At 46.7% G+C, this 18744-nt stretch overlaps 6 protein-coding genes across 6 annotated transcripts; 4 read left to right on the top strand and 2 right to left on the bottom strand.

The window, feature by feature from the left end:
* Positions 1 to 472: 472 nt before the first annotated feature.
* On the top strand, positions 473 to 745 carry TRV_02524 (uncharacterized protein; the record flags this gene model as incomplete). Its single annotated transcript, XM_003023376.1, has 1 exon — positions 473 to 745. The coding sequence occupies one exon, from the start codon at positions 473 to 475 to the stop codon at positions 743 to 745; it is 273 nt and encodes a 90-aa protein (XP_003023422.1).
* A 277-nt stretch (positions 746 to 1022) lies between these two features.
* TRV_02523 (CAF1 family ribonuclease, putative) lies at positions 1023 to 2484 on the top strand (the record flags this gene model as incomplete). The annotated part of the gene is made up of 4 exons (XM_003023375.1): positions 1023 to 1181; positions 1246 to 2056; positions 2138 to 2376; positions 2416 to 2484. The coding sequence occupies 4 exons, from the start codon at positions 1023 to 1025 to the stop codon at positions 2482 to 2484; spliced, it is 1278 nt and encodes a 425-aa protein (XP_003023421.1).
* A 1693-nt stretch (positions 2485 to 4177) lies between these two features.
* Positions 4178 to 5446, top strand: TRV_02522 (uncharacterized protein; the record flags this gene model as incomplete). Its single annotated transcript, XM_003023374.1, has 5 exons — positions 4178 to 4232; positions 4313 to 4360; positions 4426 to 4475; positions 4549 to 4747; positions 4839 to 5446. 5 exons carry the CDS (start codon positions 4178 to 4180, stop codon positions 5444 to 5446), a joined length of 960 nt encoding a protein of 319 aa, XP_003023420.1.
* A 612-nt stretch (positions 5447 to 6058) lies between these two features.
* On the top strand, positions 6059 to 7458 carry TRV_02521 (actin monomer binding protein, putative; the record flags this gene model as incomplete). Its single annotated transcript, XM_003023373.1, has 3 exons — positions 6059 to 6907; positions 6985 to 7236; positions 7342 to 7458. The coding sequence occupies 3 exons, from the start codon at positions 6059 to 6061 to the stop codon at positions 7456 to 7458; spliced, it is 1218 nt and encodes a 405-aa protein (XP_003023419.1).
* Positions 7459 to 8488: 1030 nt separating this feature from the next.
* Positions 8489 to 9728, bottom strand: TRV_02520 (uncharacterized protein; the record flags this gene model as incomplete). Its single annotated transcript, XM_003023372.1, has 3 exons — positions 8489 to 8796; positions 8970 to 9059; positions 9143 to 9728. 3 exons carry the CDS (start codon positions 9726 to 9728, stop codon positions 8489 to 8491), a joined length of 984 nt encoding a protein of 327 aa, XP_003023418.1.
* An 866-nt stretch (positions 9729 to 10594) lies between these two features.
* On the bottom strand, positions 10595 to 18475 carry TRV_02519 (PKS-like enzyme, putative; the record flags this gene model as incomplete). Its single annotated transcript, XM_003023371.1, has 3 exons — positions 10595 to 11008; positions 11074 to 17769; positions 17831 to 18475. 3 exons carry the CDS (start codon positions 18473 to 18475, stop codon positions 10595 to 10597), a joined length of 7755 nt encoding a protein of 2584 aa, XP_003023417.1.
* Positions 18476 to 18744: the final 269 nt, after the last annotated feature.

Here is an 18744-nt window from a genome sequence, read left to right as displayed (position 1 = left end):
TCTTTTCTTTTTGCTTTGTTTATTATTGACGTTGAAAAAGGCTTTTTGAACAATCATAGCAGTTTGTTTCCTTCCGTCTGATGTTGAGCAAGGGAGTTTCAGGATGTTTGTGCTTTATCTACTCTGTACACCCAGGCTGTGACAGCTCCTCCTAGGCATAGTGAAGAGCTGTAGCCTGACAACTCACTGACTAGCTAGTTAACTAGTTAGCTAACTTATTGCTTGCCACAGAGAAAGCAGAAGGAAGCAGGACGGAATAGCACCAGGCGTCCTGTCTATCCTTGCCGCTGTCTTTTCTTTCTTTTTTATATAGGACTCACTCACTACATGAATGTGAATATCTTTTGGTCAGACATCAGTAGTCTTCCTCTGTTCCTCTGGGGGGAGGGTTTTTTTTTTTTATTTCTTTCTTCTTTCCTTCTTTTTTCTTCTCTTAGATTTGATGATTGGCAGATGAAGCATAAAGGCGAGCATGGAGGTTACGAGAAATAACTTCTCCCGGCTTCTGCCACGGATGCTGCAGGATATAGGAGACTGTTCTTTCGTTGCCCTCGACTTCGAATTCTCAGGGATTTTTAACCAGAAGCTACGGCCTGCTTCGGCCTATGTTGATGGTGACCTGAGCCTGCAGAAGAGGTACGAAGAAGTAAAGCAGGCTGCAGAGGAGTATCAGATCCTCCAGGTTGGCCTTACACTGGTGGTTGAGGATAGTCAAAATGGTTGGAGATATCCCTTCTATACCTGAATGAGAACTACGAGATGCAGCTGTGTGGACTAAGTCATGATAGATACCTATTCGTTGCGGCCATATAACATCCCTCTCAGCCCAATTCTGGACCCAAGACTGGGTGTGGAGAGAAAATGGTCCTTTCAGAGCAGCGGTCAGTCCCAGTTCTCGCTCACCACATCTAGGTATTAGACAATACTAAGTGACATCGTCGTTTTCTTTAGCTCTGGCCTTCCTGATGAGCCATGGGTTTCGGGTAGAGTCGATATTTACAGATGGAGTTCCCTATATCTCGATGAAAGAGGAACAGGATGCAATGGACCGAGCGCATAAAGACAAGGACAAGTTGTTGAGATCCCTGATCAATCTCGATACATTGGCTCCGGGTCATGCACAATTCATTCGACAAGTCCGGCATAGTATCAGGGAGTGGATCGAGAAGCCCGCCCCAAAAGTGAGTGCAATCACTCTTATAAAGAGCACAAATATATAGATTCCAAACTAACCTACAATATTAGGATGCCTATCTGAATATACCAAAGCCCGCTGGTATGACCGCGGCCCACAAACTCCCACTGGAGCTGGACAACTACCAGAAGCGGCTCGTGCACCAGATCGTTCAAAGTGAGTACCCAGGCTATGTGAGCATAGGGAAGAAATCCTTCATTCAGATACTCCCCTATGACAAGATGCGGGAGAATGTTTTTCTCCAAAAGAAGCTCCAGCGCACTCGTTGCAACATAGCTAGCCAGAAGGGCTTCAGCTGGGTCATCGAAGCTTTGATGGGGAGCGAGCTTTCAAAGCTCGACTTGAGACTCCTCTGGAGGCCTGATGGCATGTTCACCGCAGCCGAAGGAAGTAAACTCACAAAGGAAAGTGAGGCTCTCCGGGAAAAGCTGAGGTCAGGGCCTCCTGTTTTAGTTGGACACAATCTATTCACCGACCTTGTCAACTTTTACAAATGTTTCATTGGCGACCTGCCCAGTCGTGTGGAGGATTTCCAGCAAGCAATCAATGAGCTGTTCCCTTTGGTCATTGATACGAAGTACATGGCAACTACCGGGGGGGTATTACGAGACGCATCCTCAGCCCTGTCAACACTCATGGAAAACCTGGGTTCAAGGGTGGTGCCTAAATTTGGTATTTTGTTTCACTCAATGCACCTGCTTCTTCTTTCTCCTCGGAAACTAACATTTTGTGCAAATGGTATAGAAACCCACCCAGATCACTCCTCGTACACCGTCAGTACCCCAATGCACGAAGCGGGGTATGACAGCCTTATGACAGCCCAGATTTTCCTCAAGCTCGCGGTGCAGCTCTATGAAACAAGTAGTTCACGAGAGGCACTTGTCAATCGAGCCAATGGGGACGCTACCGAGATTGACCTGATGGATTTATAGACCGAGCCAGATGAGCAAGGGAAGGCAGAAAACACGACGCAGCAAAAGCTCGTGTATGGTCATGCAACCAAATTTGACCTCCTGTTGGACATGGATGATGAAGAAAGCGGCGCTAGCTCTGTGGGCCCTTCCGAGCAAGACAGTCTTCTTGAGCAGAAAGTAATCGAAGGAAAGCTACTCCCACGACTTGATGATGACTTTTGGAGCAAGTACATAAACAAGCTCAGGGTCTTTGGAACAACTGAGGAAGTGTGTGACCTGAGCGTACATCCTTCGAGCATTAATTAGAAAATCAACTTTGAACGTGGAGAAGCCTCCCTAAGCCGAATTTTTGGTGGTTGCTTCTGTGCCTTTTAATGCCGAGAATACCCTTCTCTCAATGAAGAACCGCTATATTTTTGTTTTTTTTTTGCTTATTTCAAGGATGCGCGCTTATACTGGCTGTACCGTATCTTACCCGTATTCAGCCAACGTGTTAGCAAACTCAAGGTATCGTTTTATCCCAATGGCACGAACCCTTCAACACCTCAGAAGGAAGCAATTGGTTCTCTGAGGCCCACGTAACAATATTTGTTGTAAAAATGTGGTGCAGATTGCAGAAGATTTATTTGTCTGTTGCAAGGCTGCTGGTCTCGCGTTGGCAGAGGGATGCCTCGACAGATCGGATCCCTGTATGTCATTGTGTGGTTCAAATCTCCCTGAAGATCGGGATGCTGTCGGGCAAGCCGGCCGAAAGACGATCATCGCCGAAACATGCCGACTGACTCGCAATTATATCTGCGTTTCACTAAGTATGTAACAAGCCAAAAGGATATTCTTAGTCCGTGGAAAGCGCCGTGTGTGAAGAAAAGGCCAGCTTATCACTGGACGCTGAAGCCCGCCCCTCGCTTGACATGAACCAACGGGCCCAAGGATTGCCCTTTTGCCATGGCCATCTATTATTCTTTCCTGCTGTCTGTGAACAAGTTGCTTAGAAAGATGAAAGTTCCAGGAGGGTAACGCCGGGGCTTACCTAAGCCTAGTTCCGATTTGTTCCTTCGGGTCTTGGCTCTCGGTAACGGAGAAAGTTCTTCCGGCTGCGGCCTCAGCTGGAGGGCGAACCTCGGCTCTTTTTTTTTTTGGCGGCGGAGACAAATCCTCCGAGTTGCCGCCGGCATTTGGCGAGAGAGACTCGCAGCAAGGAGCGCCGCCAAAGAGCCGGCATGTGAGTGTCACCTGCGCTGGGTGTTGTTGTCAAGATTGCATGCTATGACGACAGCCATGGCTTGAGCCTCGGAAGGGAGTCCATGGACTGGAAGCCCAGAGCGATGGGTGGGAGAAATGGGAGCTGGTGATATACACCTAGCACGCTGCAGATGTGCCTGAGAAATACCCGGTTCTTGCCCTGAAATAAGTAGTTACCTAACTAGCTCCAGGCATTTTTTTTTTTATCGATAAGGGGGAGGGATGAAGGAACTGATCGCATGGCCGCTCTGGAACTGGCTGCAGGCCAGGCATTTATAATCGCTTAATTTCTCTTTTTTGCTGAGCCGTCCCTTGCTATCCCCTGCGGCCTCTCATACCCCTTGGTTTTTCCTCACTCCGTATATGTTCTAGCTGTTAGCCGTATGCGTATTGTAACAGCGGTGATGCGGGGAGTTTTCCGCTATACATTTCCTGCCCCAGGCTATCCTCCGCTCCACCATGTTGGGGCGCTTGACCAGTAGTAAAATAAAGAAGATTAATATATCCCAGTCATCTCGTCTCATAATGTAAACTCTCTTCACAACCTGCGTATTTTGCCCGTGACCCTTGTCGTGGGGTCCCTTGCCCGTTCCTCACGCCGGGCGAGCAGACCCGCATGGGAGAGAGATCCTCGGCATTCTTTTGCGAGACCTTGCTGGTCCTTTTTCTACTCCGTCTCGTCCCTTTCGATTCAATTCACTTCTTGACTCATTGTTTTCTTCCTTTCTCGCGGGCTTGCTTCTCTATATACTCAATCGAGTCCAGTCGATCAGATTTGCAGTACGAGCAAACAAGTTACCATCGTCTCCGTTCACAGTATTCCGCAATGGCTTCAAAAGACAAAAAGCAACAGCCGGCCACAGCGGCGGTTAATCTGATCGGTGAGCGTTGAATGGGCTCGGTTGAGGCTGGGTGATTGAAGATGCACAGAATAGACATGTCTGACTATTGAATTTAATAGCCGGTGGTGGTGCTGGAATGATGGAAGCTCTCGTGTGCCATCCGCTCGGTAAGTTGTCACAGTGTCCAAATTTCTCACTCTGTTGCTTGATTCTTACTGACGGAAATGCGTAGATACCATCAAAGTACGAATGCAGCTTTCGAAGCGAGCACGAGCTCCGGGGGTAAGTTTGCTGCTGACTTTTGATCATACTATATGCACCGCGATAAAAGCTTGGTGCTAATTGCGCTCTTCAGGTCAAAGCTCGCGGCTTTCTTGCGACTGGACAAGAGATTGTGCGCCGAGAGACTGCTTTGGGGCTGTATAAGGGTCTGGGAGCTGTTCTCAGTGGAATCATCCCAAAGATGGCTATCCGATTCACTTCGTATGGCTATTATAAGCAGTACCTAACAAATCCCGAGACTGGAAAACTCTCGAGTTCCGCCAATATGCTTGGTAAGTCCATAGACTGGAGCGATTGCAACAAGCCCCACGGCCCCTGCAGGAGTAGACTCTGTTCAACACTGACACAATTGGCTGTTTTTAGCTGGTCTGGCTGCTGGTGTAACCGAAGCTGTGGCCGTCGTCACACCCATGGAGGTTATAAAGATTCGCTTGCAGGCCCAGAGCCACAGTCTGGCAGATCCCCTCGATAAGCCAAAATACCGGAGTGCACCACACGCCTTGTTCACCGTGATAAGAGAAGAAGGTGTTGGTGCCATATACCGCGGTGTTTCGTTGACGGCCCTCCGTCAGGGAACAAACCAGGCAGCCAACTTCACTGCCTACTCCGAGCTGAAAAAGCTCCTCAAGGATTGGCAACCCCAGTACACCGAACTGCCATCCTACCAGACGATGTGCATCGGTCTTATTTCCGGTGCCATGGGTCCGTTTTCCAATGCCCCGATTGACACCATCAAGACCAGACTGCAGAAGACGCCCGGAGAGCCTGGACAGTCCGCCATCTCCCGCATCACAGCCATATCAAAGGAGATGTTCAAACAAGAAGGTGCCAGAGCTTTCTACAAGGGTATCACTCCCCGAGTCATGAGAGTCGCCCCCGGACAGGCAGTCACCTTCACTGTGTACGAGTTCCTTAGGGAGAAGCTGGAGAAGAGCAACTGGTCCATCATGGGAGGAAAGTATGAGGAATAAACGACGAAAACCTCTTCAGGAGCGAAAATCCATCTCATAATCCTCAAAACCGCAGCCCATCGCTCTTCCGACCCTCCTTGTTATAAAACCTGAGCTTCTGCTTCCATGAACCGACACATAAACGCGCTCTGTGATATCCATGCCTTGCTCAAAGCGATCAACCCAGGCTTCATATTGGCTTTTTCATCCCCTGGGTATTGTTCTTTTTCCATCCCTGCGCTCGTTAGGGCCCAATGTACGCGTATTATCTTTTCTCTTTCTCCTTCTTTATGTTGTTTTCCCCTTCTGTTTGATGCGTTGCAGTCGGACGGTTTGGCTATGTTGAGACAGACTAGTAGTATATAGATTTCCGGGTCTGGATTTGGTGCATCAAAAGGCGGCCGTTCAAAAGGTTGCATATAGATATGTTATATATATTATATATACATACACATATTAAACTTGAACTGTTCCAAGTATGCCTCATATTACTTGGTAGTGGGAGCGTGTTAGTCTTGATAGGCGTGTTGTTGACGTTGGCTAAAACGGGGGCGAGCGGTGGGGGAGGTTTTGCTGGGTGGCTCTTAGTTATCAGTTTGGCGTTTGGCCGACCTCAGCTTGCAGGTGAGCCGCATGGGGAAGAAGACGCAACTCCAGCACAACTTCCACCACCAGCTCCGAGTAGCCATCATATCAAGATGCAGTCAGGCATATCAGGTACGACGCTTGTTCTTGATGATTTATGCGGCGCTAACACTCTTGATAGTTTCTACGGAGGTTCATGACGCCTTTGCGGGCTTCCTATCTAACCCCTCGCTCTTCTGCCTGCCCATTACAATCACCGACGAGCAGCTTGTTCCCCTGCAACCTATTTCTTTCTCGCATGGAAGCAGCAGCAACGGTGATGATAACAGCCAATTTTTTGCCTCGTTGCCGTCTCTCGCGGACCATCTACAGCCCAAGACTCCTATCTACCTCCTGCTCAGGCGGTCACAGGAGCACGCGGAAACAGGCTTAATAGCCCTCTCATTCGTTCCCTCAAACAGTCCCGTACGCTCCAAGACACTTTTTGCAAGCACTCGAGCTGCACTTATTCGCGAACTGGGATCAGAGAAGTTTGCGGAAAATATATTCGCTACAGATGTCGAAGAGGTGCTTGATGAGGAGGAATGGAAAGAGAGGGAACTGGACCTGAATGCTAAGAGTGGTGCAGGTGGTGCGGGCGGTGATGACAGACGAGATGAGCTCATGGGAGAACAAGAAAGGGAACTGAACGCTGTTAAAAGAGGTGAGAATGATGCAAGAGACATGTGGAAGCGCAGGATAGATATCGGTATTGGAGGAACTGTTAGTTCGGATGGAAATAAGGGTGGCCAACTATCTGGAGCTGGAGCCTCCGAGAGCAGTACTCTATTTAAGACTGGAGATGGTGCCGAAGAAGCATTACAGATCCTGGGCCAAGATGGGGCCGCCGTCTTCTTGGTAAGGCATTTCTTCCACATCGAGCTTGCAAATGGTTGTATATTTTCTCCAATTGAGTCTAACAATATACATGACAGGCTATTGATGTGAAAACAGAGACGCTGAACCTAGTGGGAACAGAGTCTAGCGTTGCGCCAGAATCTCTATCAGGGCATATCCCAGCCTCAGAACCACAGTACACCTTCTATCGCCATCCCGGCTCCTCCGAGTTGATCTTCATTTACACATGTCCTTCCGGTTCCTCCATCAAGCAGCGCATGTTGCACGCTAGTAGCCGTGCAGGATTGTTGGTGTGGGCAACTCGAAACGGTGTTTCTGTCAATCATAAGGTATGTTCCCTATTCTTCCCTCGTATTAGATTCCAATAGTAAGCGGGAATGGGCATATTCGAAAAGTAAGACGCTGACGTGGTGATTTCCGTTAAACCAATATAGATCGAGGCATCCGGTGCAGATGAAATCACACCCGATAGACTGCAGGAGGAGATAAGCCCGCCTGTCCAAGAGGTCAAGAAAGCATTCGCCAGACCAAAGAGACCGGGTAAGAGGTAGGTATGTTTCGGTTCTTGCTTTTCTATCAAAAGAGTAGAAGGCCCAGACGGACACAGTTGGCTGTATCATGAAGGGGTAGCTTTCGATAGCGTTAACTACCAGCCCAGACATAGCATAGATATTTGGACACAGCGTTCCCAGTGATGTGCTCGTAGAATTTTCGGCCTCGTGGTTAGCAGCCAGGCGCAATACGGCTGCCTCCAATCGTATCAAACTATCGCACCCCCACCGCCGCCTGCCCCAGCACGATGTTGTTTCCGTTGGAAGAATAGATCGGTCCTCGAGCTGCCCAGGTTGATAATCTTCGGACACCCATCCCTATCCTTCTCTAGTCTGGTACATTCGAAACAGTAGAACGCGTCACTGATCCCTTCCCCGCCACATACAATGCATTTGTTCTGGAAGTTGCCAAAGGAGCATTCATCGCACACGCGCACCAGGGTCGTAGGCCGCACATAGGAGTCGCAGACGGGACATTTGCCGTCACATTTATCGCACAGGCGGCCGATAGCAATGCCGGTTTGCTTTCTGCACATGACGAGATCTGGGTGATGACGCGACATGATGGGAGGTTTGTGTATCTAACGGTAGGTGAGAGTGCCTTTCAACAGCTGTTTTCGGTGTCTGTTCTTCCCAGCAGTTGTTGGTTTCTTCTCTCTCTCTCTCTCTCTCTTCTTTTTATTTTCAAAGTTGTTTTCGAGAAGCTTCCCAAATCAGGAACCAAAGTCCCGCCGCTTTTTCATTGATGACTAAGCTATTCCACCACGACGTCTCTCGGCTTTGAATCCATCCTACCAACCTAGGCCCGAGAAAGCGCCACTCTATTATACCAGTCAGGCCAAAAGCCCATTTAAGAAATCTCGTTATTTACCTTAAACCGAGTCTATATTTGGTTTATTGAAAATAATTAACTGCCTAACTAGTTAACCCTCCCAACCCCCCCCTGTCGGTGTTAAGAAGTGCACGGAGAGCTAACGTTGCTAGCAGGGGAGGCTTTGGCAGCGGTTCCCAGCTTCCCAGAAGAGATCGTCTATATTCCCTTGAACCACTCGTGTTCTAGTGCCCCACGCGCTGTTATTCTTTTCCTTGGGTTGAAATGTGTCATTCGACAGATTAGGTCCTTGAACACTGGATCCACGCCTTTCCACAGAGCAAATGGCTTTCGAGGGTTCTCGTTGTTGAAACCATCACTGGTGATCTTGAAGACCTCAGCCCAAGGACTCTCTCTGATCAGTTCTAGAAACTCCTGGATGCTATCTTCATCTGCAAAGTATGATATCTGCCGTTCAATAACGTGGGCTAATATCTCCTCTCCAGCACCAAGTTCACTCTCGTCAACTGAAAAGATAAGCCGTCTGTGGACGGCGTATATACACTAATTTATATTAACGAAGTACACAGCTACTAAAAAGGGACACATATACTTACCACGACTGCAAATGAGAAGATATCAGAGGGCGAAGTCATGGGCCCCTCAGCATGAGCTTCTGGACTACGGAACGTCCAATTACCTAACTGTCTCCCTGATATCCCACAGCCTGGTGGCACAATTGCAGCATCTTCAAGATCGCCTAGTCGGACATCTGTGATAGAGCCATCTTCTTTTTGATCCACCAAGATTGTTTGCCTTGATATCTGTAAAGGTTAGCTTAATCGTTTAGAGACCAATGACAGTATGGAATACCATTATGCATTATGTTATTATCATGCAATGCAGCAAGGCCCTGCAACGCATCTCTTAGAACTCGCTTGGTTGTGTCTAATGGTAATTCATTTTTGACAGGTAGATTCAAAAAGTCGGTCGTCAGGTATCTATAAACAAACATCGAGCGCTCGGCCATTGAATCTTGTGGTAGGCGGAGGTAAGAGCAGCCATCTACTTTTTGATAGACTTTCTGAAGGTACTCGAAATCGGGGACATTTTTAAGGACAAAATCCTCCTTTTCAGACCTATCAAACAAACAAGAGTTAGCTTCATGAAATGATGGGTTCTTCAAGGCGTGTACACACTTAGCGAGATAAACATGCAAAGGCGAATTCTCTTTGGCCTGGAGAACTTTTTCAATTATATAGTGACGACCAGATTGGCCTATTAATTCTGTGCCAGCGGGGATTGTCTTGGCTATGCTGGCAGCTGGAGAAAATGGCGTACTTGTGAAGCGGGTTTGTTGCCTGTCGGTTCGATGACTGTAGAAGTTTGGAGTAAGGATACAGTTTCGAGGCGCCCTGTCGGCATGAAAGAAGGCCAACAAGATCCGTGGTCGAGACATAGGTGAATTCGCATTGGATGCTTGTTGCCGTTAGATGTCTTGGTTCTCTTACGGCGCAGAAGAATATTAATTGATTAACTAGTTAACTATCCAATTAACCACGGAGCTTGGCTGTGGTCATTCTAGTTAACTGGTTACACCCACCAGCAAGCTCCAAAAGGTGAAAACTTATCCAAACATCACGTCATGGTTGATATAGCTAGCTAACTTATACTGAGCTAGGGCAGAGTTCCATGACTATTGCCGTTGGTTGAAAGTAGCGGCTGATTCTGAGATTATCCGCGCTTAGAATCAGAAGGGCGGCTTCATCCGTCTTGTTTAACTAGTTAATTAAAATGACATCCCGCATTATGAAACGAAGGATAGTGGAATGCGCCTAAAGTTTAAGATTCCAGCAAGGTTGGTTGGCTGTAGTCTAGCTGGCTGTTCGGTTTTGACGCGCGAGCCGAGCCGACGTGAAGTTAACTTAAAGTGAGCCTCAGAATCTGCCTCCCGAGTTGACGAGATGGAAAAGCCCTTAGGCCCAAAAATATACGCATATATAATTGTAAATTTCAGTTTAAGAATATTTAACCCCCTTAATTCCTTTATGGGTAGATCGTCAAATATATAAATGGCAGACAAAAAACCCATTCAATGAACGGAGAGCCATGTTTAGAGTCTATTCGACATATACATGGATTGTTGACGGAGCGGGATTGTGCAGAGAAAGCCGGGATCGATTTGACGGTAGTATTACATGCAACTTGTCTCTAGTAACTAATGGAATTCAGATAAAAGTAAACAGCCGCCGTATTTCCAAAGGATTGAATGATATCCGTAACTGTCCTTCGCCGTGAGATAAACATCAAGTAATAGGGGATATGTCAACGGAGAAATCCAGAGTCTTTCCATTGCGCTATATATTTTGCAACAAGGGCTGGATCGATAGGTTGAGCATTTGCCAAAGTTTGGGAATCTTTTCTGCTATTGTTGGTATCCAAAATTAGGCCACCACAAGACATCCGCCTGAAATGATCTTTGAAAAATTCTAGTAACATTTTGGCCGGGTTATTTGACTCTGTTGAACCAGTAAAATGATGAACTCGGCGCATCCACACGTCAAATGGAACAATGGAAGCACGTGGGATATCTAATGTATCAGCCAGAAGGCAAACTATCTCGCTCCACGGTTGTCGTATGGGATTTTCGATGTGGTAAATAGGTGATGGCATGGTGTCCGATAAGAGGAGGTCGCCAAGTGCCGCTGCAACTTCATCAACAGGGAGCCAGGATAATTCCTAGTATTTTATTAGTATACATTCATATTTGAAGTCCAGAGGAATCCATTCAGCCAATAACTCACCCCTTTAAGATCAGGCAGCGTCCGAAGTGTCTGTGACGACTTGACGAGGAATGAAAAATGCTCCACTGGATTCCAATATCCACTCTTTCTAGATCCTGATATTTGCCCTATACGAACAGACATGGGTCGGAATCTGCCGGGCAGTTTATGAAGTGTTTGCTCCATAATCTTCTCACATACCAATTTGGCATCGCCATAACCACTCGGAAGCACTGAGTCGACTTCCACTCTTTCCTCTGGCACTAGAACCTTATTAGTCTTCAAGGGATGGTAACCAACAGTTGCGATGGATGATATAAATTGGAACCCAGGAGTCACACTCTTCAATTTTGATATTTCAACAGCCAGATCAATCAAATTCCTCATAAACTGGAATTGTGATTCAAATCCCTTGATTGGCCGCTTTATGCTCATTGGCCATGCTCCATGAACAATATGGGTAACCGAGTGCACCAAGTACTGGTACTCAGAATCTTGCAGCCCCAGCATCTCTTTCTCTCCTTGGGTTGCCATTACTTTCAGTTTTGACATAGACTTCTCATTCAGGAAGATACCCTTTCCCTCTAGTGACTGAACCTGACGCAATAGTGCATCCACGGTGTTTCGTCGGTTTAGGCACACAACTTCTCTGACTGTGGGAAGTCGTGCAAAGTGAGCAACAAGGTGAGATCCTAGGCTTCCAGTTGCTCCTGTGACCAGTACGCTATGTCCTTGCGGCGCTTCCGGAAGTATTGGTTCAGTGGCTGTCCCGGGTGCAGGAAATGAGGTTGAATATTCGCGCGTATATTTATCGACTATGGCCTGCCGAGCCACAAAGTCAGTTTCTTGACTCGGAGCATTGTTTGGGGTCATCGGCAAGCGACCATACCTGGGTCCAGAAGTCAAAGCAATGATAAGTCGCTGGATACTTGTTTCAGGGCGAGCCCCCGTAGTCCAGTCCACATGGCCGTATCCAGCCAAGTGCATGGACTTCTCCCAGATGGATTGATGTGCTACTACATGTTTCCTTCCGTCGTTATAAAGCCACCAGCCCTCCAGGACTCCGAATACAACATCAACCCAGTATAGAGTATCAGTCATTTCCAAAATCATTAAGAATCCGTCTGGCCTCAAAACCCGGTGGATCTGCTTGGTTGAATTAACCAGGTTATGCGTGGCATGGACACAGTTGGCCGCTATCACGATATGCTGGCTCTGGAGCAATTCCGTAGCAGGCTCCTTCTCAATGTCATGAACACGAAATTTCATAAAAGTGTAATCTTTGAATCTCTTTCTCGCAGCTGCAACCAAAGATGCTGAGAGGTCCGTGAAGGTGTATTCAACTGGCATCTGAAGACTGGAGAGGAATGGAGCAAGAATTGCTGTGGTACCCCCCGTCCCCGCCCCCATTTCTAAGATTTTAAGAGGCCCTTTGTTAGTTGGAAGTTTCTGTATAAGACGGTGTATGAAATCTTCCATCTGCCTGAGCCACACCATATTTATGGGAGATTTGCCATAAAGACCAGAAACAAGGTCTCTTCCGTCTGAGGAGCCAAATATGAGCTGGACACCATCGCATTCGCCTGATAAACATTCCGCCAATTTAGACCCGATAAGATGAGTAAGTTTGTGATCATTGGCGTGATCCGGATGATTGATTATCAGATCATGTAATAAAATGGTAGAGTGTTTGAGGGGCGGCGTGATGGCAGTTCTGGTGATTATAGCATTTTCATCCACATCTACCAGTCGAGCCACCTTTTCAAGCATCATGTAGAGATAATTCACAAATTTATGGTGTTTTTGGAGATATGGAATTCGATCCAACCGTTCACCCTCTTTTGCCTTTTGAAGTGAGCATCCTAGTTTCTCGAATGCCTCAGTTATATAGGCAATGCACAGCTCGGTTTGCTTGGGCAGCACATAATCGGCATAGTCTGCAAATTTATATTTGAATATAAATTCATCTGTCAGCCTCTTTGATTCTTCAAAAGCATTGATAATTGTGTCAGGTGGAATATTTAGTATTTCATCTTCAGCAAGGCTGCCATTAACCTGAGGTGGACCGTTGGCGGTCTGGGCGTCTGTGATACCCATATCGATGGTACTCGTATTCGTTTCCGGCTTTGAAACCACATTATCGGCTATTTTGCAGCCTAGGGCTTCCTGTATGCATTTCATCAAACTCTTGAAGTCGGTTACTGCATTAAGTACTTCAGTGTCTAATGAGCACTTGAACACTGTCTCAATTTCCCGGGCCAGCTCCATACCCATCAATGAGTCAATGCCGATATCAGAAAGAACAGTGTCACCCTTAATTTCGTGAGTTTCTAGTCCAGAGACATTTGCGAGAAGATTCCTTATATCTTCAGAAACATCCTTGGGCGGCCCATTTCCGGGAGAGTCTGTTAGAGTTGTTCCAACTGGCGGCGGGGTAGAATAGGAAGCCTCAATATCAATTTCAGTGCCCACATGTGGCTGCATGTCTTTGGCTTCAGCCTTTTGGTTTCCAGGAGTGAGGTTGGTAAGCATTTTCCCTAAACTTCGCTTCGATACCCTCTTGTAACCTATACCGAGGATAATTTCTAACAGCTCCCCATTTTGAGAATCAAATATGAATACGTCACTGAGGAACTCCTTATCGGAAGGGCAGCGATGAAGCGCAAGGACATTCCAAACATCCGGTCGTGAATCACCAGGGAGTAGCTTAGGTGAGCGAGTCCATTGCTCGATTTTTGTCGAGATATACATTTCATTTTCTGATATATCGGTCATACAGTTGACAAAAATACCGGCGCATTGACAGAAAGAGTCTGCCAAGGGAGTATCAAGCCATGTCCGTCTGGTATATTTTTTCACCACTCTTCCTGCTGACTCGTTTCCTCTTCCAACAAGCTTCTGGACTCCTCGATAAATTTGGCCGTAATCCACGACTTCGGCAAATACTTTGTAAATGTTGCGTCCTTGTATAATATCACCGCTATCATCCCCATTCAGGAGCGACAGACAACGCTCATGCCCAGAAAGGCGTTCGTACCTGGCAAAATCGTTGAGAAGTTGTATGTCCTGGTTGGATTTGAATCTAATCTTTCCAGAAACATGTAGCGTTGGAGTTTGTCTACCTCCAGTTGGTTCACCAATCATCCTAAATTCCCAAATGAGTGCGTCTGGATCTATGGCTTCCACATCCAGCCAGACACAGAGAGTTGGATCAAGACAGATTGGGACATGATTTTCAAGCCCTTGAAGTTGTGGTTGAAGGTTGTGCGAAAGATATTCTGGTTGCAGCTTTAGGAGAGCTTCAATAACAATATCCAGCTGAAGCGTGCTGGGACATAAAGGAGCAGCATGCGCAATAGTGTGGCCAGCCACATACTCATGAAATTCGGTACTGGCAGTGTTAATCTTGAATCGAGCGCTGCGTTTGTCATCTTTATTGTAGTTAACAAATTCCCAAAGCCCCAGGGGTTGCTCTTCTCGGGGTTGAGGCTCGCCCTGACGTTTAAAAAGGGCTTCTTCTGGCTTTTTAAGAGTAACCCAGTGCTTCGTTTTGTCGAATTGATAAGGAGGGAGGAGTAACTGGTTATACTCAGAGGTTTGCAAAGAGTGATGGGGCCAAAATGTGACATTCAGCCTGTTTCTCCATAAGTTCATAGTAGCGTCAGCAAGGCTTTGCAATCCCCTGCCACTCGTGACATTTATACCCTGGAAATGAGAATCTGAAGGTAGGTTTAAAGCTCGGCCAGCCATTGTTGTGATTGTGGAGCTAAAGCCAGCTTCAAGCCAGATGGACGATGGATATCTGAGTGACAGCCTCTGCACAGCGTGGTTGAAATATACCGGGTATCTCATATGCTGTGCTATAAACTCTGTAACGAATGTGCCAGAAGAAGGTGGATGTTCGGTACACCTCTCAACTGGGATTCTACCTTCATTAAAGGTTAAACTTCTTCCTGAATGTTTGAGACATTCCACAAGAGGTTCAACAAGGGTCGAGTGATATGCATTTGTAACATTCAACTTTTTCCACTTCATTGATGAAAATACTGGAGTATTGACCAACAATTCCTCAATAAATTTTGCAGACTGAACTGGCCCGGCAATTGTAAAGCTCCGGGGTCCATTATAACAGGCAATAGTCACCTTCTGACTGCCCTCTTGTAGCCTGTTTGCTTCGCTCAAAAGGTGGTGAACCTCCTGGATGTCGCCCTCAATGGCCATCATCAAGCCCTTGTCGGTGCCCCATAGATCTCGAACTAGACGCGCACGTCCTATAATCATTTTTGCTGCTTCGGTAAGGGATAGCACTCCAGAGACACAGAGAGCAGTGAGTTCTCCAAAGCTATGTCCAAGAAGTACAACCGGCTTAACCCCACATTCTATCCACGCCATAGCAGAAGCGTATTGAGTGGCAAAGAGCATGGTTTGAAGCTTAACAATGTCTTTCACTGGAGATTTCTGGAAAACATCTGGAAATAAACCATCTAGCCCAAGAGACATGATAATAGAATTGCACTGATCCATATATTTGCAAAATATTTTGCAAGTATCGTAGATCTCACGGTCCAGGCCAACAAAAGTCGATATTTGACCACCGAAGCACATAATAACGGATCGAATATCAACGGACTCCATTGATTCAATTTGGGAGACATCGTTCTCGAATATTTTAAGAGTGACTTCCAGTTCAGCCATCGAGCCAGAGCTTAGCAGGAGTGCACGGCTAAGCATTCGATTTGATTGACGATAAAGGTTAAACGATAAGTCAGGGGCGGTGATGGTTTTTCCGAGGCATTTACTCGACTCCAAAAACTGACGGAATTGTGCAATATATCTCTGGATACTGCTATCATCATTTCCACAGAACCAAAAAGGGTATTTGATCTCTGAAGGGAAGGATGATCTGTGGGTGGTACTGCTTAGTGCTTGCTCCGGGGGTTGAGTAACAATGAGTGAAGCATTTGAGCCTGATGCCCCATAATTGTTGATCAAGGCTGCTCGGAACTCTGTGTCCCATTTGGCTAGATTCGTAGGAATTTCCATGTTATCGGAAGGAGACCGCTTGATTGCAGGATTGATCGTGTTAAAGCTTGCTTGTGGCGGAATGGATCGCTCTTGAATCATTAGAAGAACTTTGATTAGCGAAACGATACCGGCAGCAGTTTCTGCATGCCCAACAAGGCCCTTAACCGAACCCAAGGAAAGTGTATCTGGACGGTTCTGGCCTCCGAATACCCTGAGAATACTTTCATACTCAGCCGGATCACCAACTGGAGTCCCCGTTCCATGTGCCTCAACGACTGAAATACGATTGGGATCAAGGCCGGCTTGCTTGGTCACATCGCGAAATAAGGTTGAAAGAGAATCGGCGTTAGGGACAGCTATCGGGGTGCAATTTTGATTCTGATATACAGCACTACTGGAGATGACGCCTAGGATTTGATCTCCATCACCAAGGGCTGTTGAGAGCCTTTTGAGTACCACCGCACCAACTCCTTCCCCTCGACAATAACCGTCGGCATTTGCATTAAAAGGTTTGCAGTTGCCTGTAGGGCTGAGAAATGATGCACCGGCTAGATTTTGAAACCATAGGGGGCTTGTTAATATTGTCACACCACCGGCTATAGCAGCAGTACATTCACCACTAAGTATAGCTTTGCAAGCATGGTGAATGGCCACTGCTGAGGATGAGCAAGCAGAATCAATGGTAAGAGAAGGGCCGGTCCAGCCAAAGTAATGGCTAACTTTACCAGCGACAAAGCTCCTCAAATTCCCCGTTGCAGAGAACGCATTTGCTGGGTAACAGGCAATATTATGCTCGTAGTCCACACACCCGAGACCTATATAGCAGCCTATGTGTTTGTCCCGATCCGGAGACAAGTAATACCCTGACTGCTGGAGAGCCTGGTATGCAATTTGAAGCATCCATCGCTGCTGGGGGTCAGTTGATATCATTTCGCGAGGGCTTTTCCTAAAGAATTTGTGGTCGAAAGCATCGAAATCGGTTATAAAATTGCCGTACCATCTCCTTTTTGGGTCCAGTTCTCGCCAAAAAGTGCCAAAGTGGAAACGATCAGAGGGTGGTTCAGTATGTTGTGATTTTCCAGCGCGTAATATGTCCCAAAATTGTTCAACATCATCCGCTCCAGCTACTTTGCAAGCCATGCCAACAACAGCAATATCATTGTCATCTCGTACATGACTATGTGTTGCTTCCAAATGAGGATGGAGTTCGGCTGAAGGCAGCACTTCATCGAGGTTTGTTGCATTTATTAGATTTCGCCCAAGATTCCGCGCCATAGATGGTGGTACGCAGTTATCGTGACCAAAAAGAACCACTTGTGACTGAGACCCATTCGAATTTGAAGTGTAAGTAGCTGCAAAGGTACGATACCAATCGCATTGTTCGACCAATATGGATCTTAGAGCTAATTGATGGGGTTTCGTGTCTTTCGTAAAACCCGAATCTGATTCATGACCATGGTCTGAATGACCTGGTGATGAATGGTTTGAAAATTGTAACTCCGGATTCGAATCACACAGCTGAATAAGTAGTTCCACAGAGTCTTGATGTCCTTGGTAATGGAAATACCCTTGCAGGTTGAGCTCGGCAACTATCAAGCCCTCTTTTCTCATGAGATTAGCGAGTTTTCCCGCAATAACCTTGGTGCATGTAATCGTGGCTCGTTTCTCGTCATAAAGTACCGAGATATACGCCTGGAAGTTTCATAAATATTTATATATATATACCTTAAAACTTAGGTTGATTATAACTTACCTGGGGAAACTGCTTTATAATTTCTAGCATCTTCACCTGAGATCTCAGAGAATTCCATGTAATAGATTGAGATATGGCCCCTCCTTCCGAGTTGCTTTCATTTTCAGAATCAACCAGGGCACCAATGAGCATGGCAAGCCGTATTGCCGCAGCGCCATTGCGTCTAAACTCCTCCGGATTTGTAGAACTAGATACTGCGATGGCTGTCAGGAGGCCAGTACAAAGGCCGAGTGCTTCTGACTTGATATGGATAGGTGACTGAAAACAGTTGCCTGCCGGGTATGTAGGATCAATATGCTCCAGATATCTCCGGTACTGGGTTAAATGAGTGATGACAACAAGAGGCGTTAGGAGAATATTGGGGAGAGGAAATATTGCCTCTGTGGTGGTATTCTCCTTAATCCAGACAGCCAAGTTTTCCAGCAACTGTCCCCCAGGAAACTTTTGCATAAATGGAAGTTCTTTTGAGGCAGCATCCCACAACCCCGGAAGAGTTTCGATGACGTCCAGAATCCACTGATTATAAGGCACGCTAAAGAGCACAGCTTTCAGTTTACTGAAAGACTCTCCACGAAAGGCAAGTGCCTGGGGTCCAAATAGATGAATAGTAGGAGCCCTGGCGGGTGTTGACAATGTACCAACCATGACGAATGTTGGTAGCTCTGAAATGAGCCGGTGTTGAACTTGTGTGTTCGTACAACTTACGTCAAAATATTAATATATAGAAAGTGGAAGGTCAAGAAGGATGACGTTCCATTAAAGAAACGTCAGATGTAACGAGCGGAATGTTGTAAAGGTGCAGGTCTAAGCCTGTGATTTTTTGGGACCAATGGCATAGTTATCGCCGGCCGGTCCTGAGTATGCTGGCGGACCCGAATAGCTCTCAATAGCTGTGGCGGTAAGTGTATTCCAGG

This window comes from Trichophyton verrucosum (genome assembly GCF_000151505.1).
Source record: "Trichophyton verrucosum HKI 0517 chromosome Unknown contig00217_1.f1.exp, whole genome shotgun sequence".
Taxonomy (NCBI): Eukaryota; Fungi; Ascomycota; class Eurotiomycetes; order Onygenales; family Arthrodermataceae; genus Trichophyton; species Trichophyton verrucosum.
The sequence above is the reverse complement of the archived record's forward strand: the minus strand, read 5'-3'. Positions and strand labels throughout refer to the sequence as shown.